The sequence below is a fragment of the Festucalex cinctus genome, chromosome 7 (genome assembly GCF_051991245.1).
Source record: "Festucalex cinctus isolate MCC-2025b chromosome 7, RoL_Fcin_1.0, whole genome shotgun sequence".
Lineage (NCBI taxonomy): Eukaryota > Metazoa > Chordata > Actinopteri > Syngnathiformes > Syngnathidae > Festucalex > Festucalex cinctus.
In genome coordinates this window covers 24,202,215-24,228,603 of record NC_135417.1, presented here as the reverse complement: position 1 = coordinate 24,228,603, position 26,389 = coordinate 24,202,215, and the positions used below count along the sequence as shown (strand labels likewise).

At 40.1% G+C, this 26,389-nt stretch overlaps 1 protein-coding gene and 2 long non-coding RNA genes across 3 annotated transcripts; 2 read left to right on the top strand and 1 right to left on the bottom strand.

The window, feature by feature from the left end:
• Nucleotides 1–158: 158 nt before the first annotated feature.
• fxyd3 (FXYD domain containing ion transport regulator 3) lies at nt 159–19,746 on the top strand. The gene is made up of 8 exons (XM_077526603.1): nt 159–473; nt 12,550–12,606; nt 13,881–13,913; nt 14,597–14,620; nt 15,888–15,962; nt 16,108–16,144; nt 18,242–18,285; nt 19,081–19,746. Exons 2-8 carry the CDS (start codon nt 12,573–12,575, stop codon nt 19,098–19,100), a joined length of 267 nt encoding a protein of 88 aa, XP_077382729.1. The 5' UTR covers nt 159–473; nt 12,550–12,572; the 3' UTR covers nt 19,101–19,746.
• A 3,304-nt stretch (nt 19,747–23,050) lies between these two features.
• LOC144023016 (uncharacterized) lies at nt 23,051–24,378 on the top strand. Its single transcript, XR_013284471.1, has 3 exons — nt 23,051–23,404; nt 23,772–23,858; nt 23,940–24,378. It is a non-coding gene; the product is annotated as an uncharacterized LOC144023016 (long non-coding RNA).
• A 375-nt stretch (nt 24,379–24,753) lies between these two features.
• Nucleotides 24,754–26,072, bottom strand: LOC144023014 (uncharacterized). The gene is made up of 3 exons (XR_013284470.1): nt 25,788–26,072; nt 25,140–25,373; nt 24,754–24,867 (listed from the first exon to the last, which is right to left on the bottom strand). It is a non-coding gene; the product is annotated as an uncharacterized LOC144023014 (long non-coding RNA).
• Nucleotides 26,073–26,389: the final 317 nt, after the last annotated feature.

The following is a 26,389-nucleotide window of genomic DNA, read 5'->3' as shown; positions in this document are numbered from 1 at the left end:
TGTTTCTTTTATTTATTTATTTTTATTCACATTCCAATGTTATATTTATTCACATTCCAATGTTAGATACGTGCTAAAAAGTGTAACTAATATTAATGGATAAGCCGTAATGTTGCCCATACTGGAGTGAATCGACCAAGGGAGCGACTTGACATGTTCGCTCTCGTTCAGCAAACATTCTAGACGCGACACTCCCCCCTCCGGACACGTAGACCAGACCCAGGATCAGCCTCCACGCCCCGGTTCGCCATACGCAACATAGAAACCGACCTGGGATCGGGTCTCGATTCCATCGTTTGACGCTTATTGAACTTCCCCTTTCCTAAACTGCTGCCAACCTGTGGAGCGTTTCAGAAGAGAAGGGTGTTTACCCACCGAGCGGACAAGAACTACGGGAGCTTGAGTCGCATGATCTTTCATCGTCTTCGTAACACAAAAGTATTTTTTTTCTTTTGAAATCCAGCGTGCCAAGGGTAAGTTAAACGGACACGCGAGTTTGTGTTTTAAATGTACTGCTCGCCTACTTGACTGTACTTCAGGAAATGAGCTGATGAATCTCCATCTTGGGAGCATCTTTAAACTCAACTGGCATACTTACGCATATTCTTTTGTAAACATGTTGAGCACTTTAGCTATATCATAACACGCTCAATAAACTGGTTAAGAAAATGAAATGTGACATTTTTAAATCACTACATTCAAAATAAACGGCCGTCTCACATATTGCTTAACAACTCAAGAGACAATTAATGTAACATATTATCGAATGATTTTACATTAAATCAATAAGCAGTGACTTTGTCCGAGCTACTTAGCATTTCGATGTATTCCTTTTTTATTTGTGACACGACAAACTTAATTGTATTGTGCTCGTGTGTGTGTGTGTGTGTGCGTGCGTGCGTGCCCGCGCGTGTGTGAAAAAGCCAGCTGATAAAAGCAGCACTGATAACATTTTGCTACTATGTGACATAAGGACTTAAATACATGTAAATATGTACCCTTTAAATGAATATATTCTTGAGAAGGCCTAACATTATAATAACAGTCATAAAATACAATTGATATATGAATTGCGCAAAAGAATTGTATTTGAGAAAGATTTAAGGACTTTCGTATGTGTTTTACATGCTAACCCCAAGTCATGAATTCAACAATTTTGTATTGATCGACATTATCTTGCTTAATGCTCTCCATGATCAGTTAGGAGCTTTCTAAATTTAATTTCCTCACGATCGTGACAGTGTTTTCATGAAAGATTTGAGAAACTCATTCGAATTGAACACTTCACTTCACCTTAGGATTTATTATCGATTTTAATACAATATGAAATGTGTGCTGCAAAAAACGCAGAAAACAAGTCAAACTTCATATATTAGTTTTGTCACACACAACTGAATGGATTAAATACTACAGTGGTTACCGATAATTTTTCGCTTTCGTAACCCCTGATCTAAGGGTGGACGTGTGCAGATACCAGGTATTGGGTTGATACCAGAACTTATTTCAAGGTATCAGTATTCACAACCGCGACCGTTATAGTCGCTGCTCTCTTGTGGCCGTTTTCCATCATAAGCTACAAATTAGAAAGGATAACAATAGAAAACTGGAATTAATTTCATGCAGTTTTAAGAAGAAGAAAATCTAGTCAGTTGAGCATGCACTTTGATAGTTCTGGGGTCAGTGTGGAAACAGCTGTAACCAGGATACTCCTTCTCCATGTCTTCTCAGCATGTGCCGTTTTCAGCACCTAGTCAGACGATAAATCCATCAGATGCTCCTGCAGCCTTGCAGGAAGTTTTTTCAGGCTCTCGCTCACACTAATCTACTCCGATCTACTACGCCGATCTACTCCCTGAGCCACACAGCTCCTGCTGTGTGTTTAGTATATCGCTCGTGTCAGTCAGCTGGAATCTTCGTAACTCCATCAGATCAAAAATAATGTGTTTGGTCACTTGTCACTATAAGTCAAGAGTAGGAGGGGCATACAGGGCTCGACAGTGCGAGCATTTCACTCGCAAATGCGGGCAACTTTGAAGTGCGTGCTGGTGAAGAAAAATAGCGTACGCACAGCGCGAGCGCATGAATGTTCCCTCTGCACAATGTTTAAAACGTACATTCGAAAGTCGCCATGTGCTTCGCTGGCTCTCCCGCAGCAACGAAAGCGCGCCGACTCACAATCCAATAGTATTTGAGTGAAACATGACCCGCTGCAATGTAATTGCAACTATGTTAAATATGGTTCAATGTTGGCGTGACTTGCCACTCGTGAAATGTTATGGCAGATCCGCACGCATTGGGGAATACAAGCTTGGCTTGGAGAGTTCAAATGATCCCGCCCCCTTCCCGCCGCGCGCCTCCTGTAACGGAAAAGCAATAGAGGTGGTTGTGGTGTGGTAGCTTGCCGTGCGTGGCTCAGGTCGGCCTTCGGAAGGTCCCAAAACAAACGATACAGATTATTCTGCCCGTCAGAAGTTTTAGTTTGAATTTGTGCAGTCTTTAAGCGCCCTCCTGTGGTTGCTAGGTTTAATGTTTTTGTTGAATAAAAAAAAAGACACCACTCCAATGTGGCAGCACGGAATGCCGACACGTTCACTGTTATGCAGACTATTGGATCTTATTTTTGTTGTTGCTTTGGATGACAATTGTCCGTAAGTACATGTGATGTCAATATAAAAACACTCTAGATTTATTTTAGTCAATTAGGACAATTAGAGACTGTTGAATGTGCAATGTATAGCTACTAGCATGAAAGTGTGTCGTTTACAGTTAGCTAATATTACACTGTTTGTTATTTTATTTTCTAGTTTTACGACGACCTAAAGAGGGTAATGGTCAGAGACCATTGTTGAAATTAACAGCACAAAGGGAAAACGAAGTCTGGTTATTTGGAATGTCGTTAACTCGCTGTCTAGCTGGTGAAATCTAGAAGCTTCGGAACGAGGATAGCATACAGATGAAAAGGTCAGGGGAACATCGACAGAGGAGCAGGTGAAGAATGACTTTTACTGAGCTAAACAAAATAATGTTGACATGAGTTAAGTTATAGGAAATTATTGACTTGTTTTGATAGCCACTGTTGTTGCAGGCAAACCTCATGTTCCAATCAAATATTTTGCAAATATATTGAGTTACGTATACCTAAGGTCATGCCTGCACCTCTACAAAAAATGGTGCAACCAAATCCTGTGCTGTGCGAGCAACTAAAAATGTTACTCGCACCAGTTCTAGTAGTGGAAAAGTTAGTGTAGAGCCCTGGCATAGCTCAAGCGGTAGTGTGGCACTTTCACAAGCTGAAGATAGTCAGTTCGTTCCTCAACCCTTGTGTGACTTTTATTTTTTCAATTATTTATTTTACTCTCTTCCAAATGTAAAGATTGCTCTAAAACTTACTCTATTTGGTCCCACTCTTTATCGAGTCAAATTTACTCTCCAGAATTTACTGTGTACTCTTCCATTCTTGTGTTTTCTTTTCTCCTAGTACTCCATCTTTCAAAAAACAAGCATGTTAGATTAATTAAAAACTGCCATTTGAATATGTAGCTAGTGGTTGACCTACGGCCAGTTCATGCAGTAGAAAATGGATGGACTAATAGATGAATGCGTATTAGTAGCTGTCATTGATCGACAAAAAAAAAATGTTTATTCACACCAAGTTTTGTTCCAGCAGAACAGATCATGTGGTTTTCTTTTTACTTCTCACTAACAAACAAATCCCCAACAAATGTCCGGGAGTGAAAAATCTTCTGTCAGTTGCTTTGATTTGAATGCACCGCATCTCTTTCCAAGTGACCTCAGAAGCGGGCAGTTGAGAGAGGGGAGAAAGGAGTGACAGACAGACAGCTTTATCTTTCCTTTCCCAGACGAGACAGACTCTCCCTTCTTCTGTCCTTGCATAACTGCAGACAGAAAGAAAAGAAGCGACGAGGAAAGTCTAGTCAGGAGAGGACATCCACATGGGGGAGATGTATAATCTCTCTCGCAGCATAATCACTCATAATCACTTCTAACAACATCAACATCCCCCATTTTAGAAATGTTACGGACCAGAATACCTTGATTCCTTTTGAGGGATGCACCCATGACCTTGTGTAAGCATAAACAAATATACCGTACATGCATTAAATTGAGGACTTAGAAAGCTACACTTTTGTAAACCTTTCACAAACAATAAAATTCACTCACATTGCCATAACAGTGTAGTGGTGTAAATGTGGGGGTGTTACATTTTTTTGCACATTTAAAAACACAAAAAACAAAAACAAAAACCTAAGAAATCAAACATAACATAATGAAATGCTACGTTCAGACCGAACCGAAAATATCGCGACGCTATGCTGGTCTCGCACGTTTGTTTGTGGGGTTCTCTAATGGGATTTGTTTCGCACCGCAACGGAGGAAGAAGAGGGATTTCCACTTCGGTTGGTGGTTCTAACTTTATTGGAGCATTGCTAGCTTGCTTCACACTTCAACAATTAAACAAACAAACTCATCAGATAAGCCAACCTCCATGCTTATCTTCCTCCAAGCAATCTCCTTTTTGGCCCGGTCCCGGTACACATAGATCGCCGTGTCGTACAGCTCCGGCTGCCTGAAAACAGCGACGATCAAGCTACCCTCCATTAGTATGCTACACTTTTACGCCGTGTGACGTGAACTATATTGACACCGATAGGCTGTCGCTGACACGATGGCGCCAAAAGTTCAATTCAGCTAACACCGACGAAATGGGCGAAGCAGCAAAATGCTCGCTAGAAACGTCCCGCGTGAAGTCCATTAACTACAATGCAATCGCACCACCGAAAGCATCTCTGCAGCACTCCCCCAATCAGGGCTGTATGGTACAGCGGCCTGACGGAAGCCACTCCTGAAAAAACGGCACATGGCAGCCTGCCTGGCATTTCCCAAAAGGCACTTGAAGAACTCAGACCATGAGAAAGAACTTTGAGACAAAGATTGAACTCTTTTGACTTGAAAGCCAGGCATCATTTTTGGAGGAACTCAATGCCACTGATGATTTCGGAAGTAAGAAAGTGGGGGAAAGATGAATGTAACAAAGTACAGATACATCCCGGATGGTAATCTGCTTCAGACTTCTCAAAGCCTAAACCTGGAACAGGTTTGCAGTCCAACTGCAAGGCTGTTATGTAACAAAATGTGGAAAAAGGGAAACTGTGAACACTCTCCAGATGCACTGTAATTCAATTGACTTTATTGTCGGTATCTAGATTATAGTGACATTCCCCTGTCCATTTTGCTTAACACTGTTGAAGTACCACTGATTTTTCACACCCATTTAAGTGGGGTGAAATTCATTCTCTGCATTTGACCCATCCATTGAGGGATGCTAAGTGTCAAGCAGGGAGTCAAACGGGTCCCATTTTTATAGTCTTTGGCAGGGATTGAACCCACGACTTCCCAGTCTCAGGGCGGACACTCTACCACGAGGTCACTGAGCTGAGCTTGACTATGACTCACTGCCTCAGTATGCCTCACTCCCTTTTTCCCTCTCCTTTCCTATGAATGTGTCCCTCCTTCCTTTCACAACCGTCCCCTCCCTTTTTCTCCACGCCTCACTCAATAATTCCCTTAGGACTGCACGTTTTGCTTAATTATTTAATTGCCCTTTGCTATGTCGCTGTACATGTAATCTAGTGTAAGTTCAAGCTTATGTCAAAAACTGAACTCCAATGCTGCTAATTTCAGAATAAAACATGCCGCCACAGAACAACAGCTGTCTTTGTAGTGCACTACAGGAACGCACACACATTCAACTCACATACCGCTCCAGTATTCAAGTGGGTGGGTGTAATGATGGAAAAATAGAAGCAACAATGTGACTTGGACACTGTGCACAACACATTCCATAAATCACTACATCCTGCCCACACAAGGCAGAGGAATTGTAAATATTTATAACAGGTATGTGTCAGTAATATGCAATTTATTTACAACAGTCAAAAAGCACTTATTGTGTGGGATAACTTGGTCAAATGGAAATGAATACTTAACTCCTCCAATATTTAACTGAAGGCATTTTCTCTGTATGTATGGACACTGATTGGCGTAACCCAAACTTAAAACTGTTTTGTACACCTAACGATATGGAGTAAAAATAAATAAATAAATCCCCATTTAGGTTGTTTCATACCCTGATAACTAGGCGTTTTTTCCACCAACAAGCCCAGGAACTGTGAGTTCTGGGTAAAGGGAGTTCTTGGTTGTAAAAGTTCAACAGGGAATTTAGAATTGTGTTTCCACAGCTTTACAGCTGTCTTTGTGTTCTCGGTAATTAATTCAAATGAGTTTGATTGAGCCCAGCCGATGTAAAAACAACGCCCCCAAATTTGACCAATCAGCCTTGGTCATTGCAGCCCGCCCCCTCAAAGTCCCTGCCTGGCTCAGCAAGACCCTGCTGCTGAGATAGTACTTGGATGGCCCCTGGGGAATTTAATTACCCCGGAAATTGTTGGTGGTGGAAAAATGCGCAAACTGAATTTTACCAAGGTAAACTGAAAAGTTCTCCAAAAGTTCCTGCGGTGGACAAGCGCCTTATACCTCAATATAGTAGGTTTTCCGAAAATTAGATATTTATGGAACTTTTGTGTCATCTTGTGTCATCAAAAACATGATAAACCTAAAAAGTAAATCGAAATTAGAGATGAAATAATTAATTAATCAACAACTAATTGATTACCAGATTAATTGATAATTATTTTGACAGTTGATGAATCATTTAGACATTTTTTGATTTAAAATTGTCCAAAAGCTTAGAATATCAGTTTCTCAACAGTAAATATCTGACTTATAAAGTCAAAGTACACTGTACACCAAAAAATAAATAAATAAATCATGATTTCCTATTTTCATGTTACAAGCCAGTAATGTTTCATAACTTCTGTTTGTGCACCATCAATTCAAATGTTTTTTAAATCTAATTCATGTATTAATCGACAAAATACTTGACAGATTAATCAATTGTTAATGAAGCCCTAATAGAAATACAATAAAGCACATATCCAGTGGAAAATTGCCATGCAAAAAAACTAGTAGTAGACCTGCAGTGTAGTGTACAATGTTGTTTAGGTCCACGTTCCTCTAAGCATTGTGTTACAGGAATTGCCCAGGACATTCTAGAGGACGTATCCACAGAGGGCGGGCGTGGGACCCGGAAGAGCGGGAAAAAGTGGGAGAAAAGAAACCAAGCGGTAGAGGAGGAGGAGGATTTCTGGGTTTCAAGTGATGACTCGAGTGACTTGTTAAAAAGGTTAACCAAAATAATGCCAGTTTACGTGCAACTCGACACATCCTTATTCTCTTTTACCACCGTTTTGATGTACAGTGATACCTCGGCTCACGAACACTTCAGCTCACGAACTTTTCGCCTCACGAACATTAAATTCGCGAAAATTTAGTCTCGGCTGACGAACTACTTTTCGGCGGACGAACCAAACCACGCGGTCGAACAGCACCACGGTGGCGGCCACAAGAAGCTGACGCACTCTCACGGCGTCCCAGTTCGTCACCCCCTTTCTTTTAGTGCGGACGCGGTTTGTGTTTGATAGACATTTTGAGTGTACTTTTGCTATTATGGGACCGAAAAAGACCCCACCACAGGCTAGTGTTAAGCCTAATGCTTACCAGCGAGGGATGGCGATTCGGCGGCGCGTTTGCATTGTAGTCAATGGAGTTCGCGCCACTAAAAAAAGCGAAAGTGCCATCACGTACCTCAAAAAAGGAGAAAATCGTGCCACGGCTGTTTAGTCCCAGGAAAGAGGTGAAAGTAGTTGGCGGTGCTCACTTTTTGTTGACTAGCTAAAGTGCTCCACTTCCTTGTTCACCAAGGGACACACCTCCTCCGCTCCGGTGAGCACGAAAGTGCGAATGAGCGACAACCGTTCCATAAACACTCGACGCGGTGAAACGCTCGCGAATGAAGTAAGTCTACCATTGCTACTATCCTTAAGAACTACCATCACAAAGTAAAATAAAACGACTTTATTATACAGTATAATTTATTTCTTTAATTACAATACAATAGCACATTTATTATACATAAAATAAGGTATATTTTTGTGTAGTTTTAAGGCTTATTTAGTAGAAAATTATGTTTTATAGGGACCTGGGAACGGATTATTCTCATTTTAATGGTTTCTTATGGGAAATAAATGTTCGGAAGAAGAACTTTTCGGCTTACACACACTCTCTGGGAACCAATTAAGTTCGTGAGCCGAGGTATCACTGTATTTAGGACGAGCCCCCAGTGTAACCTTTCTCTCTCGGCATGTCAGTATTTTCAGCTCCGTACCACGGTAGGGTTGAGCAGCTTTATCTGGCTTGTTTGTCGGCAGCACCTCTAGATCCCTCTGTGGATACGTCATCTAGCTCTACCAGACGATGCGTGTAAAAAATTCTAGAAGAGCATGTGTGTAGATGATGTAAAAATGCAAAGTAGCATTGCTATAGTGTCAATTTTCATTCATTGTTCATACAAAGTTAGATTCATTGTTCATACAAAGTTAGTTATTATTCTTTATTTATTTATAGGGTCCAAAGAAATAAAAGAAGGGACAAAATGTTTAAGTGTTTTCCTTGAGCGTTTTAAGACTACCGCTAGCCGGTGGGTTAGCAGCCTGGGGTTTTAGCCTGGTAGTTAACGTACTTGACTCTCTCACTCCAAGCCTCGGGAAGGTCAGTGGTGGATGGCTACTATCAAATTGGTGCTGTTACCCAGATTGGGAGTGAGGTTTTTGTGAGGGTGAGTCTAATGGAAGCCAGCTTGTACATTAGTGTAGGTTAGTCAAATCTCACACTTCGAAAGCCTTAAGAGTAGCCCATCATACATGCACACTTTTTATTGAACTCATCTTACAAGTGACCAGCATAGTGTAATTTATCATCTCTGTATCCCACTTTCCAGGCATGAACAATCAACCTATGTTAATCCAATTATTATGTTTGTGTAAAAGTCATGTAACTGTTACATTTGTTAACATTTAAATCGATTAGTCATGCCTGAAGAGTGAGGCGCAAGTATGACGTAATAGAAAGACGACAATTATTTTGTTGCCCTCTAAGACACTACATTTGTGTAGGAACAGAGCTAACTTGATGCCCCACACATCAAAATAACGATGTAAACACTCTATGGTTATATTGTACGGTAGATGTTTTTATATTGCACTACGTATCGCACAGCTCGACCTGCCAGCGTAAAACAAGCTTGTCTTAGTTAAAGACTGTGCACACTTACTTTTATTGACACCTCCTGACAAATACTTTTGGCTTTTCCATTATTTGTTCCATTTCAATTCAGCATGCCGCAGCATATTTGAATTTCTAATCTGTCTTGTTTCCATTGTGAGATGTGTCAGGCCCATGGCGATAGCTGCACTAGCTACTCAAACAATAACATCATTGCAGTGTAACAGTGTAACTCATCACTGAATTTGCTCAAGAAAAGTAAACAACGAACAATGGATGATATCCAACATTCTGTTTCTTCCCTGTGGCTTCCTCTGGGTATGTGGCATATTATGACAAAATTAACACAAGCTTTGTTTAAGATTGACGTAAAGTAGGCTACTGTTAGACTGTAGTTTGCACATGAGCCATGGGAGGGCTAAAGAGTTAAAAGAATGCAGAAACAACAAAGAAAGGAGACTGAAAACAGAAAAAGAATCAAATGACGAGAGCGCTTGAACAGAAAAGTCTTTATCAAGTGACGGAGTAGGAGAAGTGAGTGTCCCCACCGGGTGCAACATTGTAGCATAATTTTGTTTTCTTTTTGATTTTTTTCTTCCCATGACTGCAGTCTTTTCTTTCTTAAAGATTTATGCCAGTGGTGCCCAAGTTCGGTCCTCGAGAACCTCCATCCAGTATGTTTTCCATGTTTCTCTCCACTATCACACCTGATTCATCATCATGATCGTTAGTAGGCTTCTGCAAAACTTTCTGATTAGCTGATCATTAGATTCAGCTGCGTTGAAGGACGGAGAGAAGGAAAACAGACTGGGTACCAGCTCTCGAGGACCAAACTTGGGCTCCACTGGTTTATGCTATGCTTGAATGGCCCTAAGGTTCGACAATTCATAATAACATCCTCGCCATTTGGGTTTAAACTGACTTTTTAATTGAACTTCTGAATAGACCCTTTCAGTGTGACGTCACATTGAAGTGCGCCCCTAGCGTTCCAGGGCAGGGTGTCAATGCAAGTGAATTAGAAAACAATCAGTGTGACCTAGAAAACAGGTCAAACAGTTGATAAATCAGAAACCAATGCTATGGTGAACTTGTGCGCGGCCAACGGATGTTCTAATGGCTCAGAGAGAGATGAGAGCATTCTTTCGGCTGCCGGCAGCGATTCTAAACCCCGCGAAAGACAATGAGGAGTAAAAGACTAGCTCGGTGGCTAGCGTGAAACTACGACGTGACTTGTTTTGTTTTTTTTTGTAGCTAGCGGCTTCAAACGATTGGTTTCAATGATTCGCAGTAATGTAGTGTCCTACTCTCCCGAGTAAGACACCACATTACATTTTTTGTGACACTTGACAAGTTGACATATTTCCCACCTTTTAACAAAACCGCTCGACGAAAATCAAGCTCTCTACATTCATTTATGGGATCTTTGACCTCTGGGAGCTAAGCAGTGACATCAGCTGGATAGGTCTATATTACAGCTGGTAAATTATGTTTACTCTTATGGGACAGTTTTGTTCCTCATATTATTATTTTTTTTTTTGTGGCAACAGTTTGATCCTGGTGCAATTTACTTCTAAATTGAAAATGTACTTTCAAATCAGAACAAATCTGATATCGACCAATGTCCCGGAACGTCCGTGTGCTAAAACCTGAGCTCCACCTTGAACTGACATTCATTTGATGATTTTTAAACAAGAGTAACAAGGCGCCGTCACTTCTACCCCGCCCACCCTACGCACTTTCTTTGTCCTTGCACCGCGTATCGCACACCCAACGTGGGCCTTCTCTTCTATCCCTGCCCTTCTCTCTCCTGTTTCAGTCTCACTCAGTCTGTCTCCTCATTGTGATCGTCCATGTGTGTACTCTTTCTCTCCTGAGGTCAACCGTCCTCTTGTGGATGTTGGCTTGTTTCCCGTGCCGCACATTCCCGCTGACTCCTTGTGTGTTGCTGTGGAGAGGCACCAAGAGAGAAGCACTTGCCCTGCTCTTCTTTCCCTCTTTCCTGCCAACCTTCGAATACCAGCAACAGAGCTTTTTTATGTACTTTCCCATATTCTCATACTACTTGTTCACGAGAGTGACCTACAGTATAAACTCACATATGTTCCTGTATAGGCTTTTTGTGAATAAGAAGACAGGCAGAACAAAAAGTGACAGCGTGTTTACAAATGTTATCTTAGAAGTTGAAGTATATAAGCGCTGCAAGTAAACAGTCGCAGGTGTGTTTGCCCTTTTAGTCAAGAGAGCTCTCAGCGAAAGAGTGCAGTCGTGGAAAATCACCGCAGTGATGCTGAAGATGTTTGTGTTACCTTCCGCTGTGTTGTCATCGTTACATAGACACGGAGTAACTCAGAAATGCTGTGGGATCTAATTACAGCGGTCATAAAACAACTTCCATGCATATATTCATTATGAAGACATTAGAAAATGGGATAAAATACAGACAAGAACATTTGAAGGGTTAGTGCAGTTTAATATTGTTGTCATGGATTTTTCTGTCAGCCCGGAAAGCTTATTTGTAAAAAGATATATTTGGATGGCAGCAGCAGATCACGATATCTCTGTAGTGACATGTATTATTAATATTGAATGTAATACACCCTAAGTAAAATATATAAAACAAAGGCTTTTACATGGCTGTGATCTAATGTATTACTCTGTGGTTTACTTTCTTCCATCAACAACAGATCATATGTCTGCATTTGCCTCTGTGTGAAGGAGAGTGAGCGGTCACATTGCATCCCTGAAAGAGGGAATGACACTCATTTGGAAGTTTGTTTGCTATTTAAGAGATTATATTAGAGACTTTCAGCCTAATCAGCTTCCTGGCATGGCACAAATATCGGAAAACATTGTGATTATTTGTACCATTGCTACTGGAGATAATATCTTCCACAGAAAAATACAACTGGGCACTTGTTCTTTTGACCAGCAAAAGTGCAGCAGCACCAGATAAAGTTTTTATTGTCATAACCATGTGAATGCAGTTGGCGGCACCAAACAGCTGAAGGGTAATTGAATATTTTCACATGAGAACAAGGACTTGGGCAGGCTTTTATCAGAATCAGCAGCATCAACACATATTGTAGTCTAAAACAAAACGACGAGACCAGTGGCGGAGAATGTAACAGCAGACTGAGAGATGATTGGTTAATGGCACTTGAGAAAAACAATCAAGTGTAACCTCATAAAATGGAATAAAGAAACATAAAAATTCAAAATTTGCATCTAAAATAAACAGCAATCCACATAGAAGGAATGCATTTGTTCTTTATGCATGTATTAATCACCTTGTATCATTCATTCTTACTAAAATTGTGTTTGATATCAAAATCTGTATTTGTCTTGCAGGAAATACATTAACAAGCGTGAAGATGTCAAAGATCTGTGCTTTGGTGTTAATGACAAGTGAGTCAAATTAATGACACTTTATATAATCCAAGATAATCCCAAAAATAATGAATCTGAATAATTGTTAACCCTGAATATGAAATAACCAGAGGTGGGCGCACCCATGAATTTTGAGCATTCTGCAATCGTCAACAATTGGGACACCTTTCTGTCACCATCAGTCCATTGATATTATTTTAACCACGCTTCCATCATGTTTATTTATATTCATTTTGGCACCACTATTTTCTGTTACTATTCATTTCCTCGCTAATGTAGGACGTGCACACAGTCTTAAGTGCCGCAAATACTCACTGACTTACATATGACTGGACTGTCAATAGGATCCTCGTGGCTGAAGCTAGAGGGCAGCCATCTTACATTGCCACTTTTACTGACATATTCTGTTATTATTATTATTATTATTATTTGCTGAAAATGCTGTTATCAGTGCGTGTTTTACACTAGTATCATTTTATGGAGTAATGAGAGCCATTTCTTCCTGATGGGCTTCACTGTCACTTGATTGTTGATGGTTCTGGCAACATGATGCAGATTAATTTTGGAGTAGCACCGGGAGATATACCTTATAAGAGAAAATTATGTATTTTTCATAGTAATGAACATGTACATGTAGCACTTCTCGGCGACTGATTGGTACAACTCTGTCATACACGATGGCATTTTCGCTGTAGAAAATAATGTGAAATTGCTGCGGAGAAATCAATGTTTTCAAGTTAGGCGGCCTTGGTGAGTGGCAACGTAAGATGGCCGCCACTGACTTCACTTCTCTCAATGTCGATTCATTCATATATGTCAGTATGAATTCTACCGTGCATGGCTGACGAACTCTATACTGTACTTCCCATTTTTAGGACCCCTTAGCTGTTCAATAACCTGCCTGCCTCCGGGTGGCGCAAATATGTCAAGTTTGTTTGTTTGTTTCTCAAAATTACTGTACAAACTATTTTTTTGTAAATAGCGACTTTAACGGTAAAATCCAACTTATGTTGAAATTCGGGTTACATCACCAGCGTAGGAATGAAACTCGTTCGTAACTCGAGGACTCCCTGTATTATGTAAATGATGCTCGGAAGCTGTTTCTAGTCTAGCTAGTGAGTTTAATACTTGTTTGCTTTTTTGAGGGGGATTTTCCACACTTCACATTTTAGAAATGGTGATATTTTACTGACTCTCTCCTATAGTTTGTTTGTTTTTTTCTGAAAACACTCCTGATTTAAAACAACAACTTCAGAATGTGTCTCATAATGTGATTCTCCCATCTCTTGCAGCCTTCTCCCTGGTGTTTGCTGAAGAACAGAAGTGTAAGGACACCTGACCTCTCCTATATTTTTGCCAAAAAAACGTTACTATATTTTACTCTTAAGTATTCATATAATGCACACTGCAATGTCTTGACAGTGGTGGTCAATCATTAGTGAGAGCATCAAACTAGGCCATAGTGTATGCTCGTTTCACGTTGCACTGTTGACTCTCATGTTCCTGTTTGAATGGTTAGAGGTGTGTCAGAAAAGTTCCAGAACTGTTGTCACAAAAGATATTATTTCAAATCCAATCTGCAAACTTAGTTTTCTCTCTCAAAGTAATCCCCTGGAGTCTACTCTTAACACTCTTTCCCAGCCTTCTCTTCCTTTGTGCAGTCCTGGACGGAGACCCCGGATGAGAGTAAAAAATGAATCACATGGAGCCAGGTGAGTAAGGAGGCTGCTCCAGCAAGGCAATACAGCAAGTCTTCTCGGACAAGAACGCTCAGTAATCTCAAGTTGTCGTGTCATAATTTTTCGCCACTTCTTGTTCACTAAATGAACCGAAAGCCACACGATCTTTTTGTAGACGTGCTGGTTGGTCCTCTGGCCTTCAGTGAAGGGGAAAACTCGTTGTTTTGGCTTAAAGTATATCTCTTGTGACACCATTCCTGGAACCTTTCTGACACACCTTTTATGTCATGTACCTGATGCTCATATCAACTTTGTTTCTGTCTCTACAGCTGAAGATGACCCATTTACCTTTGGTAAATCATCTTGTTCTAACTACTTCTTAAATCAATACTTATAATCTAATGGTGTGGATTGTGACAGAGATGTGTGGAAGAAGATTAGCTCCATCAGTAGTTGCCAAATTCTAAAACCAATAAATACATTATTTAAAGTAAGTTCAGACTTTTCCTCAAGGCATAAACAACTATATCATGGATGGGCAACTTCAAAGCAAGGCGGGGCCACAATTTTTCATCAGCGCTACATGAAGGCCACATAGAACCATGCGATGCATGTATAAAAGATCCACTATTCTAACCTAACAACAAATGATTTGGAAGCAAATCACAAAATAACCACATACTGTGATGATTTTTTTTTTCCAGTGCAAAGGGCTCTCTTGCATAAAAATGATCGTTCAAGGACGGCGCAAAACTGCTAAACAGCAAGCTAACATTAAGTGCAAGAATTCATGTTGTGCATTTTTCCCCCCACCAAAATCAACTCAATCAAAATTCTAATATTGAGGTACTATGTTTGTCCTGCATGTCATTCCAAATCTACAAAAAATATATATTAGGCTTACTCATGTTGTAGTATAGTATTATAAGACCAAAGACAATCAATGGTACTTTAACTCTAACCACTTTGTATAACCACAACTATCGCCATGTCTGCCATCTAGTGGTGAGTGGTGATATTACAACATAAACAACAGTCAATGCATCCTATTTGTTTTATTTGTTTTTTATTTATTTATTTATTTATTTATTTTACTCAAACTCATAACCCATCCGCTGAAACAATCCACAGATGAGGAGCAGGGGTTCACACAGTGAAATTTGCATATACCACTGATAGTAGCTTGCCTGCACAGCTTGGCTGGAAGGAAAACGTTGAGTCTCCACCCAGAAACGTTCTTTACAGTCCAAAACAAATCTGTTGAACTATACCTTTAACACATTTTCTGTGAAAAACTTGAATGTAAAATTAATTAAGGGGCCACTCGAGTGTGGTCGGGGGCCACATGTGGCCACGGACCACAGGTTGCCTATCCCGAACGACATTATTAGGTCATGTGTGGTACCATTTTGTTCAATCTTACTGTTAGATTTAAGTCACTATGGCGTGGTGCTACACGCCTGATTTTAGTGCAGGCAGTTTAGTTTCTAGTGCATGACTGCAAGTGTGAATGGTTGTCCTGGCGTGATATGTATCCTGCAGCTGAATGGAGACCAGTCTTCTGCCTTTACTTAAATCAGATTTTTGTGTGTATGCTTTTGGATAATCTGATCTGCACAGACTACCACAGACTGCGTGTTGGAGGTCTGACTCTTGCAGCTGTCCTTTGTCTCATTGGCATTACCATCCTGCTCAGTAAGATGCAAAACACACACACATATCCCCATACACTTCCATGTATACATTTGTGTAGATAAGAACAGTCATTAAAAAAAATAGTTTCAAAAAGAAAAAAGAAAACTCAGACTTATATAAAGCCTACAATTTTCTCTTGGTACAGGTGGCCACTGCAGGTGCAAGTTCAAGCAGGACAAAAGGTGATACTTGCACTTAAATATGCTTGTACAATTACAGTTGAAAATGTTGAAAGTTCTTGCTTTAGTTATGCCGCTTTTCCATTAGCCGGTTCCAAACTGAGACCCGGATATTCGCCTTTCCATTAGACTTTTTCGGGGCTAAGTGGTTACACTTGTCTATCTAGACCGCTATTCAGAACCATCTTCAAGGCAGTTCTGGCAGCCAAAGGAACGACACTGAGCTCTCCATTCAGAATAGAGCTGTTCGGGCTTTTCCACATTTCCCACAAGCAGCCATTGTGATCGGCTGCGTTTACACGTTGACCATTCATTCAGTGATAATGCCAACTTTGTGTGCCATTGGCAAATGTTACAATCAACGTGGAAGAGACAAAAAGCATTTTTCTCGCATTCCAAAGGTTATTTGTGGACAGGGGAAGTAAGCAAAACAAAGTGAACGACAAAGACGAGCATGGATTGCTGCAATCAACAGTTACGATATGACATCTTATGAACAGCATTCGTGTTTGTTCGGACCATTTCATTTCAGGCAAGTTTTCCTGGAAATAAGATAACTAAAAGCACCATTTTATATTTTTTCAGAAAGTAGACTGACAGAGCACAACAAAGCGGGGAGTGGCTCTAAAATGTCAACGAGTTGTTAAAAAAAAAAAAAAAAGTCAATATAATACATAACGTCTGTGTTGTGTGCTGAGAGGTTTGGATCCCAAAGGCGCAGACACAAATAAGATTTTATCTATTCACATCGAGAAGAACATAAACTCAGGGACGCTGTACACAGGAACAGGTGGACAATAATCCGGCAAAACACACACAATTCTCAGACCCTTAAATAGATAATCAGTCTCATTGGTTGTGGCTAGACGTGTGAGTACTAGAACGGACATGGAATTCTCTGATTGGCCGTTAACTAGGGGTGTGCCAAAAAAATCGATTCATAAAAGAATTGAGATTCTCATTTATTAATCGAATCGATATTAATATCCAAAAATTGATTTTATTTAAATTAGAAATGAAGAAGAAGGGGAAAAGGCAGTAGTAGCCCAAATGCTGTTTTTGTGGAAAAAGGCACTTACAAGACAAAATTAATAAATGTTTAAACAAAAAAAACAAAAAAAAGACACTTTAATGTCGCTATTTATCATTTTGTCTTGCAAAGCAGACTGGAGTAGATCATGACAATGTTGTGCATATCTGTAGATTGAAGCTGAAATCATTTGCCAATCAAATAATTTGAATCGAGAATCGAAAATCAATTCGGAATCGAATCATAGACCCAAAAATCGTAATTGAATCGAATCGTGAGACAGTCAAAGATTCCCAGCCCTACTGTTAACCCAGTAATTACAGATAATTCCTGACATCAACAAACATCATATAGCATAAAAGATTCCTGACATCACATAGTCTAGACATCTAGCCTAAACTAGTTGAAACTGGATGCAGTTACATCAATACCCAAAACAGACACGTAACAGGTCGTGAACTCTGGCGCGCGGTCATGAACTCTACTTAAACTTAACCCAGTGGTGACCCCAGACATGAGACAAGACCCAAACATTACTCCTGCATGACTCGTGTCATGACAGTCTGAGTATGAAACTGCTGGGAAGATAGCATTATTGTTACTCCACTCAGACTTGTGACGTCGATCTGGTACGGATCTTCATCTCCAATTACAGCGGTGTTCTGCTTGTAGCGAATAAAAGCCTTCTTGTTTGGTAATACTTTTCTATCATCCTAATTTTGGTAATGTTTTAATTCTCCACTAAGTAATTCAGAGTAGATTACGTGTGAAGTGGCAAAGCGCTATTGTGATCATAGGATTCTTGGTAAATGCAGCCTCTCAAACTGGACGACCACGTGGGATTGTGGGATATGTTACTATTTTTAAAAAAATAGTGGCTGAGACTCGTGAAATGTTATGGTAGAACCTCATACGCTGCGAGTGTGCGTGCTTGGGCGGTTCAATTGATCCCATCGCCGTGCCCTGTTGTAACGGAAAAGCAACGGAGGCCCTGCAGTACCACACCCGTGTGGTGCCAAGCTCTTTGGGGCTAACGGAAAAGTGGCATTACTGTGCTCATCTCTCTGCAGGAGGAGGGCAGGAAGCAACACTCAGGCGATGCTCGCCGACCAAGGTAACGTATATTCGCCTACAGAGATGGCAAATGCCACCACCTATAATTCTGTATGACTTTGCCTAATATCACACTTGTTTATCTATACTGAGCATTTGGTACGTGGGCCCTCAATGGGGACTTACCTGATTTAATCCACCTCTTTATGCCACCACTGTCACATCCCAATCAGTACTGGAGGAAAAAAAAAACAAGAAAAAAAACAAAACAACGTCAACATGTACATCATCAACATGTACATCATCTGGAGTGGTTTATGTACCGAACACTAATGTAGCTTAAGTTAAATTGGCCAGCAATTGTGAATACATTATTACAATTACATTCAAAAAATATTTTTTGGGGGGGGGATGTAAAAATGTCGGCCAGTGTTTCTAATAGTGTTTAAGCTAGCAAAGAAGGACTAGCTGACCCCAACAGCTCACCACTTACGTGTAATAACATAGACCTCTCCATTCCTGTTGAAATATTGACAATTTTATCAGCCATTTGTCATCCTGCCAAAGTCTAAAGTTGTATTTACTCTGTCCATCTGCGAGTGGACTCATGTCACACAAGCTGATAGAATGTAGCGAGTAGCTTCATGTTGGCCAGCAATAACTCGGTCAACACTGTTCAACAGGTGGTGGTGTGAGGCAACCAGTTATGTATAAGTTGAAAGGTCAAAGTAGAGCCTACTTTACAAAAGTTAAGGCAGATATGGCATTGTCAGGAAGGGAAACTTGACAATGTGCTTCTTTGGCCACCCCTTTGTTGCTATAAAACTCAGCCAATTATCATATTATTTGTCTACAGGTCATGCCTGTGATTGCTAGAAGTTGACGGGAACACAATGACATTCAGAAGTCGGATACCGCGGAAGCAGCAGCATTTGAGGCGCAAGGAAAAGGGACTCGCATTGTTAAGGAAACCAACAGGAAGTCGTAAGATGTGGGCTTGTTGTGATTTATTTGTGACTGACAACTGCTCTTCCAGGCACTCACAAACACACACTTGCATTTGAAAACTCTCATACACACACACATTTGTTGTGGCTGTTTTATCATATTATTCAATTGATTTTTATTTTATTTTTATTTTTTTTGTTACTATTCGTCGGTTTGGGTTAAAAGCTTGAATTCATTAAAGTCAGAGTGACCTGTTACACAAACTAATTAGCAAAATAGCTCCTTAAATAAGTTGTGTCAATGTATCTCACGTCTCTCTATTGTGTGTTTTAGAAAATGTAGAGCTTGAAATTAGCTAATTACTGTAAGCAACCGAATGCAGATTTCATGTATCCATGTCAAATAGTCATAAAATGCACATAGTAATAATTATCCATGAATTTACAGAATGTTAAGTATTGTGTTAAGAATTGATAATCTTTTAATTTTCCTGTGTACTTTCTTTGAACATTGCGGCAGATGTCACCGTTCAGAAACAGTTTCAATTAAAGAATTGTTGAAATAACTATGAAAACCAGTTTCATTTGTGTAATTAAATAGATAGATCACTTGACGTATTTTTCCTTGGGTATATGGCAAAAAAGGGTGCAACATGGAAGGCTGGAGTTTAGTGTCTTGGACATGGGAGCTGGCAGCCGTGGGAGTTGAGTGGTGGTTTTGCTCTGGATTACCCCCTCCATAAACCAGGTGTGACGTCAGTGATGGTTACTATTCACACTGCAGATTCTCCCCTCGACTTAAATTGTGTGTCAATTTCACGCCTTCATGAAATGTAGGCACTCTGTGTGGAGCGACGTTTGAATTAGTGCATCGACCTTCCTTGTCAAATCTAACGGTGCGGTTATGCTCCCCGACACCGAAAGCATCTTTCCTCCTCAGGGATATTGTAAGGACTATAGCGCCTCTTGAAGGTAAAATGTGACATTGCACATTTTGAATCATTTAACTGCTTCCGTGCTCCGCTGGTGATGGCCGCTTTCTTGGCTTCACGCAGAGCGGTTGCTGACTCGAGTTTGTCAGAAAGCGCAGCTCCCAACAACTACAATCATTCTAATGGCGGCAATTAGTGTGAGTTAGAATTGGATTGCCGGCTGGCGTGGGTTCGATCCTCCGCCTGAGGGAGGCCCATGTATGGCTTACAAGAAAGCTTGTGTGAGTGAGTGGATATATGTGAGAAAAAAAGAAAAAGAAAAAAGGTACTTCCGGATGCAGTCTCATTCTCAAGTCAACTTTGTGAAATACATTCCAAATGGAATTCCTATGGAGTTCACGTCTCAGGAAAACTCCAGTCTATGACTTGCAGATGGAAGTAAATTTGGTCCAAAGGTAACACGTATAATAAAAATTGTACGTGTGCAAGTAAAATGTCATTTGTTTTTGTAGGAAAAATAACGTGTATGTGAAATAATTTTGTACTTGCGGCAAAAAAGAACAAAGACTGTACTTGTTAAAAAAAAAAAAAAAAAAAATGAAAAATGAAAAAATAAAATAAAAAGAATTTGAAGCTGTAGAATTGTTGACGTACATGTGAAAATGATTGTTTAATTGTACAGTTGTGGGAAAATAATTTTTCCTTTGAATCAAAATCAAACTTGTAGGGAAATTGTGATTTTAACATCTGGCAAGCCGTAGTTAACTAAGTCACCACTCGGTTTCACAAGTGTTTTTGCTGCTGCAGTTACGTCACTTTTGCACCAAATATCTCACTAAAACAGATTTATACTTGTACAGAAAGCTGATTTGGACTTTGAGGCAATTAAGTTTATTTATATAGCACATTTAGGCAATAAAACGTGCTGTAAACAAGCAAAGAAAACAGTTAACATTCAGAAGCAAAGCAGAGAAAACAAAAGTAGCTTCCCAAAAATTGCTAAAATAACATATTGACAATGGTGAAACACATTAACAGCAAACTTTAAAACCATTTAGATTTGTGCCACTGGCTTTAACAAGAGGGTTTTAGTGACTATTGAAACATCTTTTCCAGTAATATATTTTTAATGAAGAGTATTTCAAAATTCTTAAAATCAATGACTGTATTGTGAAGGCTTTGTTGGGTTCTCTCACTATCACTTTCGCCTGATTTTGTGCCAGTGGAAGCTCTTGTATAAGGACAGGCTTATTCGGTCAGTTTCACTGTCTTTACTGTGTGTAGATGGGTTAGTGCTTCATCTGGTGTAGTAGGCTATATGTGTGCCTTTTATTGGTGCGACTAATGTTGTTTTTGTCCTTTCTTTGTATGTCACTATTGTTGGAGATGATGTATCCACCTGCTGAGGACACCCTGGTGTGCCTGGCTTGTGTCTAGCTGTCATGCCGCAGATTCCACTGGTCCTAGGCTCACTTCTGTCTCCTATGAGGAGAAGCCAAAGAACCTAATATGGTTCTAGCCAGCACCTTTACTTCTATAGAACTGTATGCTTGAACCCACCTATGTTGTAAATGCATCTGAACTATAGATGGCAGCAAAACATCATAGTTATGAATGATGACCTGCTACAACAACGTATCACAGTGATGTGTCTTATACATTCAATTGGACCTCATGCACATTGTGAGATTAAATGTACATTTATAAACCCTGATTTTAATAGAATGTAGCGGCCCACAGTAACAAATGTCAGGATGAACATTTACCGAAGCTGCAGCTTCACAATCAGGGCTAGCCATTTTGGTGCCCTAAGCATAAATGTTTTGTGGGATTCTACAATGAAATATGGTTTTGAACCAACCACGGTACAAACATTTTCTAAATTGATTAGGATTATGGTATTGTGCAGGCCTATATTTAAAACACAGGTACATGAAAATTTTAATAATCTACCTTTTTAGAGAAGGACTGATAGGGCACTATGTAAAAATTCTGGACATAATGTTAAAACTATGAATATGAAATGAGGAAATATACTTAGCCTTAAGATGATTATTATTATTATTTTCAAATTACACTTTTACCAGTACATGCCGCTCTTGGCCGTTCCATATGAAACAATATTGTCTCGTCACATTCCATTTAACATACCGTATAATGAACGTGCTGGTCACAACCATTCCACTGCGGCGGTTTGGAGTGTTTTTTTTTGTGTTTTTTTTTTTTGTTTTTTTGCTAACTGTGGTCATGTAAACGTAGCTGCTACAAAATAAAAAAAATTGTCATTGTCATACCTGCAAGTGACGCGCGAGCATCATCTCATTGTTTTTTCTTTTCCGCCCCCAATTCTTGATGCCTTTTTGATGACATGTCCATATATCCAAGAATAAACTTCTGCCAAATTTGCGATTGAAGCATAAAGTATACCCCACCCCCCTCCCCCTTTCCCTAGTAGTTTGTTTCGTTGGAGCAAAAGTGCACCCCGCCCCCCTCCCCCTTTCCCTAGTAGTTTGTTTCGTTGGAGCAAAAGTGCACCCCGCCCCCCTCCCCCTTTCCCAAGTAGTTTGCTCCATTGGAGCAAAAGTGCACCCCGCAGCCCTCCCCCTTTCCCTAATAGGAACAAACTACTAGGGGGAGGGCACCAACGTAGACCAGCGATACCGCTCGTCGAGTAAATAATGCTACGTTATTTTTTGTATTTATTAACATGCTTTACAAGCTTTTATTTTAAATATTAGACACTGATATTATAATTACTAATATGATTATTTTTACGGGCTTGATTTGTTTTTTGGTGCCCCCTTAGGCAGTTGGTGCCCTACGCGCAGTGCGTGGTAAGCGTATGCGGAGCGCCGTGTCTGTTCACAATCACCACCATCCACGGGTATAGGTCGCTTGCACATCGTAATGCATCATGGGAGTTTTTTCTTCGGGCGCCATCTTGGGTGTCCGCCGGTTCACAAGGTACACTCGTGAGTTACACGGTAGAGCTCATCAACCTGATGTAATTTTCGCAGTATTTCACGATTTACCGGAAGATCAAAAACAACGATACAGGCAGAAGGTGTCTCTGTGTGGTGGGATTGATCCTAATTACGTCCTGACCAAGGGTGAATTTTTTTTGACGGAGAAAGCTTGCTGGCCAAATGTGACATCTCTGGACATCTTTCACTACCTCGTGTTGACAACATGCTCCATAACACGCCAACAAATCCCTGGAGGCTTACAATTATTTTGTAAGCGGGTGGATACAGAGTGTAAACTTTTAACATCGCATCAGAAGAAACGGTTGCTGTTGCACGTAAGTAAACCACATGGTGTTGGTAATTCTGCACACAAAAATGTTGATTTGTTCTCAGGCTTCCTGTTATCATTGTGTTTACATGCACAGCTGGGTTTACCTGATGTGGTTTTTCTAATAATTTTATAACAGGCAAATATGGCAGAGCGTATAAGAATAAAAAGTAACTGCACAGCCTCCCCGTGGCTTAATTAAATTTAATGCTACCCTTTCACTAGTTACATGTTACTTAATCAACTTATGCTAAATGGTTAAGGTTAACCACTCTCAGAGGACGTATTTTTAGTTTCAGTTTCCAGTACAATAAAACGTGTTCATGGTAACTACTGAGCATACTGACAGCTTTTCTTATGATCTCACGGTTAAGGAGGCTGTCACAACACCCAATTTCTGTCTGGTGCCGGATGGCAACAATTCCCATCACTTGTCACGACAACACCAATATTATTACCAGGTATGTATGGCTTTACTTTTTGTAGTTTATTATTTAATTCTATGTTTCATATTTTCATTACAATGTTTGTAATATTTTCAGGTTCAGGCACAGATGAGTTTAACTGGACGGACTTCTGCGACTTTGTGGTGTGGACAAAGTGTGATTGAGCGAGTCCACCCAGATCGCTCGTTTTGGCCAGCTGGAAAAGCCAGTTTTTTTTTCCCAAAATCCCCTCCTTACCTGAACTGCTCGGGAGAGCAGTTACTAGATCAGCAGTGGACTTCCAGTGTTCCTGCTCAGCCGCTGTCACCTACCACTTGCTCATGTACTTCAAAGATGCGGAGTAAAGTAGTTTTTTTGTGCTGCAGCACATTGTAAAATCAAATGATATCACTTGAAGTGTGCCAATCTAGACTGCCTTTTGGAAGTCTAGATTGGCACAGTGGACAGTGGTTTTGTGACAAGTGTGAAACAAGGATTATTGGGAAAACTGTAACAGTACTGGTACTTGTCTTACATTAAACAAATTTAAAAGAGAGCAACTTTTTCCTCTGTACATAGCATAATGAAAGTCATTGCATACCCCATCAACATTACATCATACCGTCATACTCTTAAAATAATGGCCTAATATTTTGACACAAATTATCAACCCTCGTGAGGATAAGCAGTAAGGAATTTTAATGTAAATATCTCAGGATGGTAGGCACCTGTGCTAAAATAAACTGCATTAATTAACAGTTCAATTTTATCCCTGAAATTACTACATCTAATCATTATTCACTTCATTTTTTGTGCTTTTAGAAATAATAGAGATTTATGCCATTACTTTAAGAGGGACCATATTGCCATATTGAGTCAAATCCTGTCATTTGTATTATGTATAGCTTTGTAAACAAACCCAACAATAGAATTTGTATATTCGCTGCCTTTATTAGCGCCAAACAAACAGTCGCATGTTGTCCTCCTTCAATGCTCGCCTTCGTTTCCATGTCATTGGCAATCAAGTCGGTGTGGCATGAGATCCCTAAAGAAATAATAAAAAAAAAGTTCACAAAAAAATACATACCAGTAATAGGTTTAATATAGTACAGTAGTATAGTTTTTTTGTCAGTGTAAAAGAAATGTACACATTTTGTTGCATTTTTTAATGTATGAACATTGCTACAGGCAAATACTTGTTTCTATAAACACTTCCAAATGTCTCTAAAATATAAGGTGCGTGTACACACACAAACATAAACACATACATTCACTCATGCATACAATATATCATGTAATGAATTCTGAGTGGCATACCAGTGTCAATGATGTCAGCAGTACTTGAGGGTACAGGTTACTGGAGCCATCTGGCTGCATAACTGCAACAAACTCTCTGCCACTTCCGAGTCGTCTTTTCTTTGCTTGTCTCTCCTGTGCACGTTCATATCTTGGCACCGACTGGGCTGAGACATAGATGTTGTAACTTGGGACCCAACTTTAATGTTGGAGCCCAGTCGGGATGATTGGACAGAAAAACGGGCGCAGGGCGACCTGTTAAAATAAACAAATATATAAACAAATAAAATATGGAAAGACTGGTTATTTTACCGCAGTAGGGTGGCCGTGAATAAGTTCTTTAGCATGATGTGTAGGCTACCGGGGTCTGTTTACTTGCATCACCCCCTTCTGTCTCTTTTTTCCAAGTTTACATTTTGCCACCAAAAACATGTTATCGGCATTAAGAGCCCAAGACTAATCAATCCAATTTCAGCAGTAAACACTTTGCACTGGCACTACTTGGGTGAAAATGTTCGATGTTAGCTTTCGGCTAACGTCCGCTAGCCAGCTTGTACTACCGAACTTGCTTGCTCATGAATCCAAAACATAAGCAACTTGCCCATATATGGGCGGTCGAAACGTTATTAATCCTTATGCATTAAATTAAATAAAGGTAAACAAGCTTACCGCTCACAAAGTGATCGCTGCACACACGAGCCCAAAGTAACGACTTCCCTCCGGAGTCCGCACTCCTCTGTCTCCAGGCCCTGGTTCCTAATTATTTTCGGAATTCGGAAAAAAGACCGACCATTTTCCCCCTTGGCTTTGTTCGAACAGCCAACGATGCAGCAACAATGTACCATTTTAAACGCAGAAAACAAACGTGATAGATACGTGTTAGACCGAATCGCTACGTAAATGGAGGCCACCCAGCATGGCGACTACGAGAAATCCGAGGCGGAAGTGACGACATGTGCAAGCGACCTATTCCCTCCCATCCATCCATCCATCCATCCATCCATCCATCCATCCATCCATCCATCCATCCATCCATCCATCCATCGATTTTCTTAGCCGCTAATGCAATATTTTTAAAATAAATATAATGGGGGTAGGAGGAAGGGCACGTGTGTATGTGAGTGTGTGTAACTGTGGACGTGAGACTGGTTGAAGTGGTACGGCACTAAACATTGGACGTTTTATGTAATTTGTTGCAGAAAAAAAATAAATAAATAAATAAAAATATAAAAAATATATATATATATTTAAAAAAAAAAAAAGAGTCTCAA

What these genes read in the sequence shown, in the direction of transcription:
- fxyd3 (XM_077526603.1), top strand. Translation starts at nt 12,573, where the DNA reads ATGTCAAAGATCTGTGCTTTGGTGTTAATGACAA. An exon ending in TGCTTTGGTGTTAATGACAA is followed by an intron (nt 12,607 to 13,880) that starts GTGAGTCAAATT and finishes CATCTCTTGCAG; the next exon opens with CCTTCTCCCTGGTGTTTGCT. An exon ending in AGATGACCCATTTACCTTTG is followed by an intron (nt 14,621 to 15,887) that starts GTAAATCATCTT and finishes TGATCTGCACAG; the next exon opens with ACTACCACAGACTGCGTGTT.